The following is an 11,339-nucleotide window of genomic DNA, read 5'->3' on the forward strand; positions in this document are numbered from 1 at the left end:
CAATCCCATTAACCCTTAGGAGTTAAACTTGAGCATTAAGCACCATTTGAGTTTGAAACTATTATTCTAAAAAATAATAATTATTTAGTAACACCAGTATTTCTTAAATCAGTAGTTTGACCACAGTTTGACCATACTTTGAGCACAATTTAACCAGATTTGACAATAGTTTGACCACAATTTGACCAAAAGTAAAAAAACTAAAAACAATTATTTATTAGCACTAATATTTCTTGAATAAGTAGTTTGACCAGATTTAACAAAAAGTAAAAAAAAACTAAAATTTAAGCATATCTTTTTTTCCTTTCAGAATTTGAGGATTCTAAAAATTTGACCTGATTTTTTTGATATATTATGCGTTTTTTCGACATCGTATGCAAAAGATATGTCCGTTTTACTTTTTCATAACACTTGTTTGCAAACATGTCCAAATTTAAGTTTTTTAATTTTCCTAACTAGTAGATGTAGTAACATAACTACATAAGTACATTCTCATGCAAAGACCTTTGGACTTCGAGAAGGACATTTGATTTCAATAGAACATCCTGAATGCGGGCCCTAGACATCGTTGACAAAAGAGTAGTTGTCTCAGTTCCAATACATATTAGGCAGCATTTACTCATTATCTTGTGATACTTTTAAGTCTTACACAGTTTAATGTGTACCTCACCTTGAATCTTTCAAATCAAAGAAGGCATCTGATCTCGGAGTAAGAAGAGTCAAGTAAGTATTTTCCTGCCATGGAGAAAAGATTAGTTCATATAATAAAATGACTTTCTCAAACCTAAACTAATAAATAAAATTTGATCAACACTGCACATGAACTTCTACAAGTTTCCATCTGTGCCGTAAGACATGCATCATAATTCTCATAATGAGGATATTGCCGGCACACTTAAGTGAACATGCATATTCAGATGCAGCTATTTTACTCACATCAAAAAAATGAACATAAGCGTATAGGAAGGCCATAGGATTGTATCTTGGCAAGCATATGGGTGAAAAAGACTCCGAAGTCCTGCGTTAAACAGACAAATCTTGTAAGATGCTTGTAGGTCAAGGTTTTTCATTTCAGATAGCATGTGATGATTACCTAAAAGATTCGGAGGACAATATGAAATTTGCAAGTAGTAATATATCATCAGGATGCAAAGTTGCCTTTTGTGCTCCCACAAGACTAATAACCTGAAAATTAACCAAGATCATATCTCTCAGAAACATGAATGCAAAAGACTAACAAAACTAAAAGATTTATGTATCCATCTCCATAGACTTGCAAAGTCGCAATCATAAGTGTAATATTTGGCAATGGCCAAAGTTCTATTTCTCATGATGGGATGGCAGACGCAATTGGTAGAAGCACATAATAACTAACATTAGCATGAGCAAGGAGCAATCCATATTGGTATTGGTACCGTTTGTCAAGCTACAGAACACACAAGTCGTTGAGTCTACTGGAGAGATCAAAAACATCTGATACCAAAGAATAGAAATGGGAATCTTTCTACAGAATTCTCAGAAATGTGGCATATCAGCTTGAATATGGTGAAAGACGTAACTGATTGACTGACGATAAAGTAAGATTTATGATACTGTTATATGAACCTTTAGAAAGGTCAAGTGGCATCTAAAATGTATTGAGGAGTAACTATAATAAGAAATGTGTTACATTTTAGCACATAAGCAGGATTCCAGCACAGTTTGATTAAAGGGTCAATGAACTAAGTAGCACAATGGAAGTTCTGACAGGAAACTGGACAAACTTGAAATTAACAAACAATGTAGCTCTCACAAAGACAAAAAGAGGACTAAAGAAAATAAATGATTTACGTTAAATGTCTCCAAACACTAGCAACCACAAGTAGCATATTTGATATGGATAAAGTTTGGTGCCTTGTGATGGGATGCCAGAAAGCCCACAATAACAAATAGTAGCACTAGAAGGAGCAATTTAAATGGTACTGGCACCCTTCGGCAAGCTACAGAGCACAAAAAAACTGTAGACTATTCGAGAAAGGCCATTAACTCTACAAAAAGATCAAAGATTCTAATACGGTAATACCAAAGAACACAAATGGCAAGCTTTCTAGAGAAGTTCTCAGAAATGTGGAATCCCACTTTGGATATGGTAAAAGACGTAACTGACTGACAGACTGACAATACAGCAAGTTTTATACCATGTTATATGAAGCTCTAGAAAGTTCAAGTGGCACCTAAAGAGTTTTCAGAAGTAACTATAATAGGAAAAATGTTACATCAGACCAAATAAGCATGAATTCAGTACAGTAAGATGAAAATGTCAAATGGGGTTAGCATGAAAATGGAAGTCATGGCAGCAAATTGGACAAACCTTGTGATCACACATCAACAGTGCAAACAGAACTCCCGAATCAGCAATGTCCTGCAAAACTGCGGTAGCAGCCTGTCTTGTTGCTTGGGCAAGGGGAAGGCATGTGTATGCATGAAGAAATGTAGCGGGATTCCTGTAGAATGGTTCAATATGATTTCAATTAAGTACTAAAGTCCAAAATGTATTAAGATGGGATCCATAGAAAGGAAAAGGAAACAAGCTAACCAGCTGAATGCACGTATAAGAGAGAGGAAAACCGCATCTGTGCCACCTAGAAGTGGTGCCATATCAAATTTGGGATTCTTCTCAAAGCACCTGTTGACCGACTTTGTCAAAATAAGCAACATCTGCAAATTTGTGTTTTCAGACAGAGAAATCAGCATAAGAATGGAAACGCAAGACTGTATAATAATTATAATAAAAATACAAGAAATTCAAAGGTGTTAAAGATGAGTGCAACAGTGGAAGCACCTGACCATACATGAGCTCTAGTTGGCCCCTCAATCCTTCAAACGTCTCTTTGGTGCAACTTATACAAACTAAATAAATCGGACCTTTGACAAGGAAAACTATCTGAAAGAACAGTGTACAATCAACTTAGAATACATAAAAGGGTTTTCCGGTGAAATGCCCATGTCAGTGGTGTCTGATTGTTCAGGCGTGTGCACTGTCCTGAAGTAACATTTAAAGAAAAGAGTAAATTTTGGATAAGGAAGGCCATCTGACCTGATGTTTCCCAGCTCTCACAAATTTGATATGATCACCACTGGATAAAGAAGGAACAACACCAAGAGGAAAATTCAGTACAGCCCACAGGAAAAGGTAAAGGACACTAATCATTGCAATCAGCAAAAGAGGATTGCATACCTGTTCTCCACAAAAGAAACAATCGCTTGCAGTGTAGCAGAAAACCCAGCTAACCTGTGCTCATCTCCATACCTAGAAGTTGAACAAGACGAAGGAAATGTGATGTTATGGTTTCACCTGAGAAAGTGCAGCAATTCCTTACAAACTCTATCATGAATTCCTCTTTCTTAAGTGATTTTACCTAGAGTATATCGGCTTGCCGGAATTGCTCAAGATGAAGAAATGCTTCTTCCTCTTCCTCCATGAAGCTGAACCATCATCCTGGAACATCATGGATGGAACACATTCAGGGTAAGACGACACAAACACCTACACCCCTCCAGCAGTAGCAGCTACTGCGGCGCATGCAAACTTCACTTGAATGCCACCCAGGACACCGAAAAAGTAGTAGGGAATGAAAATTTTGGAAATTATGTACTGCAGGTTTGGTAGTTTTTAGATCCGTACATACAACATTTATGAGTGAGCATGGATTTGTGTGATCACTGAAGCTGAAGCTACTTGATAATAATGTCAGCGCTCGGCATCCAAATTACTACTAAATGAGTAATGAATTGAGGCGAGAATAATCCATGATTAGATGGTTGAAATAGCTCAAGAGACAAGAAGACGGAGCGTGGAGCTGGGGTGACCTCGTCGGCGTGCTTCTTGCCGCGCGCCCAGTCCTCGGCGCCGGGGGGGAGGGGCGGGGTGGGGTCGGGCTCCTCCTCCTCGATGCCGCCGGAGGGGGAGGCGACGCTGCTGCCGCGCTCGCCGGCGTAGCCGCTGCTGCTGGGGCTGGGCGGGCTGGGAGATGCTGGAGTACATGTTCATTGTGAACTTTTAAGGAACCTATATCCGACCTACAGACGCGAACAACCTCAACAACATGAAGCAGCGCAAGGGAGAGACGGTGCGCCAGTAAAAACACTTCCTCAAAAAAAAATCATTGATTGCAATGATACTGAGGCCATCGCCACATTCAGGAACGGCACAACAGACCAATCTACAAGTCCAAGTAGATGCCGGCCTTGATGGACATCATCGTCAAGAACATCACAAGTGAAGATGCGTAGCCGCCAAGCAGCGGGCACCTGATGGTGATCAGAGCCTGTCCAACACAAATGACCAGCCAAGAAATTCACGGTGCGATCATAAGAAAAAGCGTCGGGACGGGGATGACGATGACAACAAGGTAAATGCCGCCTTCGCTCCTTAGGGTGGAAATGCTAGAAAGAAGAAACAGTGGAAAAGAAGAAGGTCAACGACGCTATTGGGCCTTCGGTAAGGTCATGAACAAACCTTGTGATATCCATGGTCGGAAGAATGATGGTAACCCACCCGCAAACTACACGAAGTAGAACTGTTGAGTCCATAAGAAGGCCAACACCGAGAAGCCCAACCCTCATAACGATGATGACGAGGGTGAGTTGCAACCTAGCAAAGGCAACGATGGGCAGAAGCAGTTTCCACTACAAATAAAGGATGTGAACAAGATTTATCCATGTTACACCTCGAAAAAGGATCAGAAGCGCACTCCATGAGCTATCTGTCGTGGAGCCCACTGAGCCGAAAGTGCAACCCCTGGTCTGAGATTCTGACCACCTTTGATCTACGCGACCATCTGACTAGGGTTTTCCACGGCGGAATGACCACATTCGTCATATGACAATTTCAGATTTAATCTCTAAGGGTCCATGTAGGTGGCATGACAAGGTGGTGGGAAGTTTAGTCCCACCATGCTAGTGGAAGGAGAGTTGGAGTGGTTTATAAGGGATTCTCTTCCTCATGCTATTGGAGCTTGAGAAGAGAAGAAGCCCTCGCGCACTCCTCCTCCTCCGCTCGTCGCGCCGCGGGTTGCGGGATTGAGCTGAGCCGAGCTCACTCCTATGCGCTTCTTTTTGCCGGTCAGGAACGGAGAGTCTTTGGGCTACCGACTTGGACGTGGGTTCAGCCCACGTCTTTCCACGCGCGGTTATGTGGGGCGCTGCCAACCCTAGCCGCCGCGAAATAGAACACATCTCCGCCTCCACGCCCACATCGTTCCTTTGCTGCTGCTGCCGCCGGCGACTCCATCCCGTCCACCGCGTACACGGTTGACGGGAGAGCAGGCCTCCGAAACCCCGCCTCTCCGGATCCTGTACGGAAGAGGGGCGATTAGATTTTTGGGTAGGGACTACGCGACTGCTCGCTTCTGTTCATCTACATCCGCATCACCTTCGTCATCACCATGTCGACCGACGCCGATCGTGCCACCGCTGAGAAGGCCGAGGCCGACAAGAAGGTTGCCGATGATGCCGCGGCTGCTGCCACTGTCACCGCCGCCGCGTGGCCGATTGGAGGGTATACATCGCTTATCCCTCTCGTGTTTCTTTCTGTTGTAGCAGTACTAGCGATATGCGTAGATGTTTCTACTATGTGTGTAGGACATGCTCTGTTAGATCGTAATCAATGTGTTATCAATGTTGTTCATGTCATGCTCATGATTTATTCATGGGTTAATTTAATCGAAAAACTGCCTACTTATTCATCATTGACCTCATCGTTACCATCACCGTCCTGCAGTTGCGGTTGCGGTTGCGGGTAGATCGTCCTTTGCACCAGACTGGTCGGGCTCCTCACACACTTTCTCATCCTTCATGCCGTGCTTGAACGCAGTGATGGCATCGGCATAATTACAATGGATTATCTCATTTTCTTCTTTAGGAAACAGGTTCAGAAGGAGCGAACTAACTCACCTTTTCTCTTGGATCGGATGGCATCGGCATAATTACAATGGATTATCTCATGTTTTGCTTGAAATATGGTGAAAACTTATGGCGGACGATCTCATCAACGAAGCATGTCGGATGAAATTTTGTCAGACCAACAATCGATGAACAGAGAGCTTCGAGAGTGTGCCATGCGTAAGCCAAGACGGTCGCGCGGTCATGCTCATGCAAGCTGGTCGGTTTGGATCTCAAGCATTCCGGCACAGCCATGGCTAGGGAGCCTTTTCTACTAACGGTATGGTCTTGCCAATTGGATGCCGAGTCCGGCAACTCCTCAACCTCTTCCAGCTCGGCTGTCCTTCACTCTTAGTGTCTCCTTGATGCGTCTTCAACGTATCTTTAATTTTTAATTATTCCATGCAATTACATTATCTGTTTTGGATATTTAATTAATATGCATTATTATGCTATTTTATATTGTTTTTGGGACTAACCTATTAACCGAGAGCTCAGTGCCAGTTTTTGTTTTTTTTTGCCTATTTTAGAGTTTCGCAGAAAAAGAATACCAAACGGAGTCCAAACGGAATGGAACTTTCGCAATGATCTTTCTTGGACCAGAAGCAAACCAGAAGACTTGGAGATGAAGTCGGAGACGCAACAAGGCGGCTACGAGGGTCGAGGGTGTGCCAAGGGGGGTAGGGCACGCCCCCTACCTCGTGGCCCCATTGAGGTCTCCTGACCTAGCTCCTTCGCGTATATATACTCTTATACCCTGAAAACATTCAGCGGAGCCACGAAACCACTTTTCCACTGCCGCAACCTTCTGTGCCCGTGAGATCCCATCTAGAGACCTTTTCCGGCGTCCTGCCAGAGGGGGATTCGATCATGGAGGGCTTCTACACCAACACCATTGCCTCTCCGATGATGTGTGAGTAGTTTACTTCAGACCTACGGGTCCATGGCTAGTAGCTAGATGGCTTTTCCTTTTTCTTTGATTCTCAATACCATACTCTCCTCGATATTCTTGGAGATCTATTCGATGTAATATTCTTTTGCGGTGTGTCTACCAAGTTCCGATGAATTGTGGATTTATAATTGGATTATCTATGAATATTATTTGATTCTTCTCTGAATTCTTATATGCATGATTTGATATCTTTGCAAGTCTCTTCGAATTATCGGTTTAGTTTGGCCTACTAGATTAGTTTTTGTTGCAATGGGAGAAGTGCTTAGTTTTGGGTTCAATCTTGTGGTGTCCTTTCCCAGTGACAGTAGGGGCAGCAAGGCACGTATTGTATTGTTGCCATCGAGGATAAAAAGATGGGGTTTTTATCATATTCCTTGAGTTAATTCCTCTACATCATGCCATCTTACTTAATGCGTTACTCCGTTCTTTATGAACTTAATACTCTAGATGCATGCTGGATAGCGGTCGATGTGTGGAGTAATAGTAGTAGATGCAGAATCGTTTAGGTCTACTTGACACGGACGTGATGTCTATGTTCATGATCATTTCCTTAGATATCATCATAACTTTGCACTTTTCTATCAATTGCTCGGTAGTAATTTGTTCACCCACCGTAATATTTGCTATCTTGAGTGAAGCCACTAGTGAAACCAATGGCATCCGGGTCTCTTTTCCATTATATTGAATCTCTTTTTCATCATATAAGTTCTATTTTCCATCTTGCTAGTTTTTGATCTACTATTTTGCAATCTTTTACTTTCCGATCTATAAACCAAAAATACCAAAAACTTTATCATTTATCTATCGCTATTAGATCTCACTTTTGCAAGTAACTGTGAAGGGAATGACAACCCTTTATCGCGTTGGGTGCAAGTTGTTGATTGTTTGTGCAGGTATTCGGTGACTTGTGCGTTGTCTCCTACTAGATTGATATCTTGGTTCTCAAAACCAAGGGAAATACTTACTCTACTTTGCTGCATCACCCTTTCCTCTTCAAGGAAAAAACCAACGCAAGCTCAAGAGGTAGCACTCTTTTCCTTATAAACTTTGCTGAGGGTCCATACGATTCTTAGTCGAGCTGCATCTTGCTCTGGATTGTCCAAAACCGCTTGGTCAAGTGCTTTGATCTCATGATCACTTAATACTATGCATCGCTGTCCTCAAAGTTTGGATCCGGCGTGCCTGCGATATAGGTTGTACCACTGTGCCGGGGATGGTGGGAGGCTATCTATTAACTCACCCATCTCCTCGTCGGGGTCTTTTTACTGCTTGGTCCCCTCGAGGACGTTAGTGAGCTCTTCCACAGTGGCAATCAAGTGGTGGTGGGTGGGTCGAAAATTTTAGCCTGATGCTCCTGGGCCCGACATGATGCCATGCCTTGGAGAACAAGCCCACCGCGTGAATGTGTGGCATACTCTCAGATTGCTAAATTTGACAATCTAGCCTGGAGCATAGTTCGAGTAGGCTGATGTGGCCGACCGAGTTGGCAACATATACACATCATGGTACCAAAGAGGAAGAGCTGACCTCGCATGTAGATCATGCCAGCGTCCACTAGAGATCCTGTATGATGTTTGAGTTCACCACGCGTGACTTTCATGGGCCATTACTTTCAGAGCTAATTCCGGTAGATCCCTCGATATGGTATCCCCGCAAGATGAGTAGATCATAACAGAATGGAGACATGATTTAGATTTGTTTAGGCTCTCAGTACAAGGTAAAATCTTACTCCTGCTCGTGTATATTGGGATAGGGGTGTACAAAGTACATATATTATAAGAGATTGAACTTGTGTATTGACTAGTTCAGCCATGGCTTATATGAGATACCATGCCCTCAATCTAGTCGGCTATGTCGGTGGAGGCTTCCAGTCTTTCTTGTATAGGGCCCATGGGTTGACATGATGGCCTAGCACTAGTAGAAAAGGCCCATTTGTCCCGGTTCATAAGGCCCATTTGTCCCGGTTCCCGGACCGGGACTAAAGGGTCGGTACTAAAGGCCCCCTCCCTCTTTAGTCCCGGTTGTGTTACGAACCCGGACTAAAGGCCCTCCACGTGACCTGATGTTTCCCAGCTCTCACAAATTTGATATGATCACCACTGGATAAAGAAGGAACAACACCAAGAGGAAAATTCAGTACAGCCCACAGGAAAAGGTAAAGGACACTAATCATTGCAATCAGCAAAAGAGGATTGCATACCTGTTCTCCACAAAAGAAACAATCGCTTGCAGTGTAGCAGAAAACCCAGCTAACCTGTGCTCATCTCCATACCTAGAAGTTGAACAAGACGAAGGAAATGTGATGTTATGGTTTCACCTGAGAAAGTGCAGCAATTCCTTACAAACTCTATCATGAATTCCTCTTTCTTAAGTGATTTTACCTAGAGTATATCGGCTTGCCGGAATTGCTCAAGATGAAGAAATGCTTCTTCCTCTTCCTCCATGAAGCTGAACCATCATCCTGGAACATCATGGATGGAACACATTCAGGGTAAGACGACACAAACACCTACACCCCTCCAGCAGTAGCAGCTACTGCGGCGCATGCAAACTTCACTTGAATGCCACCCAGGACACCAAAAAAGTAGTAGGGAATGAAAATTTTGGAAATTATGTACTGCAGGTTTGGTAGTTTTTAGATCCGTACATACAACATTTATGAGTGAGCATGGATTTGTGTGATCACTGAAGCTGAAGCTACTTGATAATAATGTCAGCGCTCGGCATCCAAATTACTACTAAATGAGTAATGAATTGAGGCGAGAATAATCCATGATTAGATGGTTGAAATAGCTCAAGAGACAAGAAGACGGAGCGTGGAGCTGGGGTGACCTCGTCGGCGTGCTTCTTGCCGCGCGCCCAGTCCTCGGCGCCGGGGGGGAGGGGCGGGGCGGGGTCGGGCTCCTCCTCCTCGATGCCGCCGGAGGGGGAGGCGACGCTGCTGCCGCGCTCGCCGGCGTAGCCGCTGCTGCTGGGGCTGGGCGGGCCGTCCTCGTCCTCCTCCTCGAGCCCCTCGAACTCCTCCCTCCGCCGGGACGCGGCCGTGCTGCTCCCGCCCCTGGACGCCGCCGTCACGTACCCCTCCTCGTCGTCCTCGTCCTCCTCCTCGGCGATCTCGTGGCCGCCGCCGGCGGCGGAGGCGGCGAAGTCCGCCGGCAGGTCGGCGGCGCGGAGGGAGAGCGCGGCCAGGGCCTCGCCGGCGGCGGCGGGCGGATCGGGGGCCGGATCCATGGCCGCGGAGGGGAGTGGGATTAGTGGGGGGGAGGGAGGGGGGAGCGATTGGGAGGAGGTCGATCTATCACCGAGTCATCATCGGGTTAGCCGGAGCGGTCGGTTTGACTTGACTGCTTGGTGGGAGCTTTTTACTGGGTTGGTAATTGTTGAGTGAGTTCATCCATCTCTCTTGCCTAGATTTGGTTTCCAATTGTGGAGTTCATCTTTTGTTGCTTAAATTCATCATCAAATTTGCCTGGATTTTGTTTCTCCGCATAAGGAATAAGATTTTTTTTTTTTGTGATTAATCAAGCATCATTGCAATTACAAGAAATCATAAAATGGAAAAGAAATACAATGCACTCCTCGGGGAATCCCCATCCTCTCTGCTCCGCAGATGCCGATGGTGAACCGAAGTTGCTGCTGCTAGAGTTATGCGCCATCGTCGGAACAATAAAGTTGAATCCAGACAGACAGCCGGGAATTCATAGATCTCTACCGGGAAGTGACCACGATGTTGATCTCGAAGGATCCACGATCCGAAGAAGAAGACGAGCCGAGATGATCACACCTAGGCGGTTGCCCCGAGTCGAAGAAAACACAACCAAGCCAACTACCCTTGTGTTAGCCACAAATGGAAAGACAAACACTTTTTATCTGACCTTGTCACTGGATCCAACACTTTTTATCTACTGAAAGTGTACTATGACAACACCATATGATGGTTATCGTTCAACCTATTATGCATAGAGTACCCACAATGTACACTATGGGCATCCACAAGTTATACTAAATGTGCATCATGTATTCTCAAACCCAAAAGTTTCAATCCGACATAAAGAACCTTGAAAGAGCAAGAATTAATTCACCGCAAAGATGAAAGTGGGGGAAACATCATAAGATTCAACTCCTTTAACAAAGCTCGTGATACAATCAAGATGGGAAACCTACATGAGAGAGAGAGAGAGAGAGAAATAGAACACATAGCTACATGTACACACCCTCAACCCCGAGGATGAACTACTCACACATCACAGTGAGAAAGGAGAGAGAGTGGTTGGTGATGATGATGGAGATGGCGGAGATGTCTGGGCAGCGTTTCGGTGCCACCGGAGGAGAGGGGGAACCCCCTCCCCCTTCTTCTTCATTGGCCATGGGAGGGCAAGTGCCTCCCTGAGATTGAACCTCTCTTCTCTCTATTTCGTAAACTTTTCACCTAAAAAGACAAAAACAATAGAAAACATTAACTAAC

At 44.5% G+C, this 11,339-nt stretch overlaps 1 protein-coding gene across 1 annotated transcript; it reads right to left on the reverse strand.

The window, feature by feature from the left end:
* Nucleotides 1–317: 317 nt before the first annotated feature.
* On the reverse strand, nucleotides 318–10,120 carry LOC123072893 (vacuolar fusion protein MON1 homolog). The gene is made up of 11 exons (XM_044496564.1): nucleotides 9,707–10,120; nucleotides 9,256–9,335; nucleotides 9,075–9,146; nucleotides 8,934–8,973; nucleotides 2,822–2,923; nucleotides 2,576–2,697; nucleotides 2,351–2,483; nucleotides 1,094–1,185; nucleotides 937–1,018; nucleotides 671–735; nucleotides 318–558 (listed from the first exon to the last, which is right to left on the reverse strand). The coding sequence occupies exons 1-11, from the start codon at nucleotides 10,103–10,105 to the stop codon at nucleotides 477–479; spliced, it is 1,269 nt and encodes a 422-aa protein (XP_044352499.1). The 5' UTR covers nucleotides 10,106–10,120; the 3' UTR covers nucleotides 318–476.
* Nucleotides 10,121–11,339: the final 1,219 nt, after the last annotated feature.

This window comes from Triticum aestivum, chromosome 3B (genome assembly GCF_018294505.1).
Source record: "Triticum aestivum cultivar Chinese Spring chromosome 3B, IWGSC CS RefSeq v2.1, whole genome shotgun sequence".
In the NCBI taxonomy this organism is placed as follows: domain Eukaryota; kingdom Viridiplantae; phylum Streptophyta; class Magnoliopsida; order Poales; family Poaceae; genus Triticum; species Triticum aestivum.

Coding starts and splice junctions, on each gene's coding strand:
- LOC123072893 (XM_044496564.1), bottom strand. CDS start 10,105: ATGGATCCGGCCCCCGATCCGCCCGCCGCCGCCGGCGAGGCCCTGGCC. Junction 9,336..9,706: donor GCAAGAAGCACGCCGACGAG/GTCACCCCAGCT, acceptor ATGATGTTCCAG/GATGATGGTTCAGCTTCATG. Junction 559..670: donor TTTGATTTGAAAGATTCAAG/GTGAGGTACACA, acceptor AACGATGTCTAG/GGCCCGCATTCAGGATGTTC.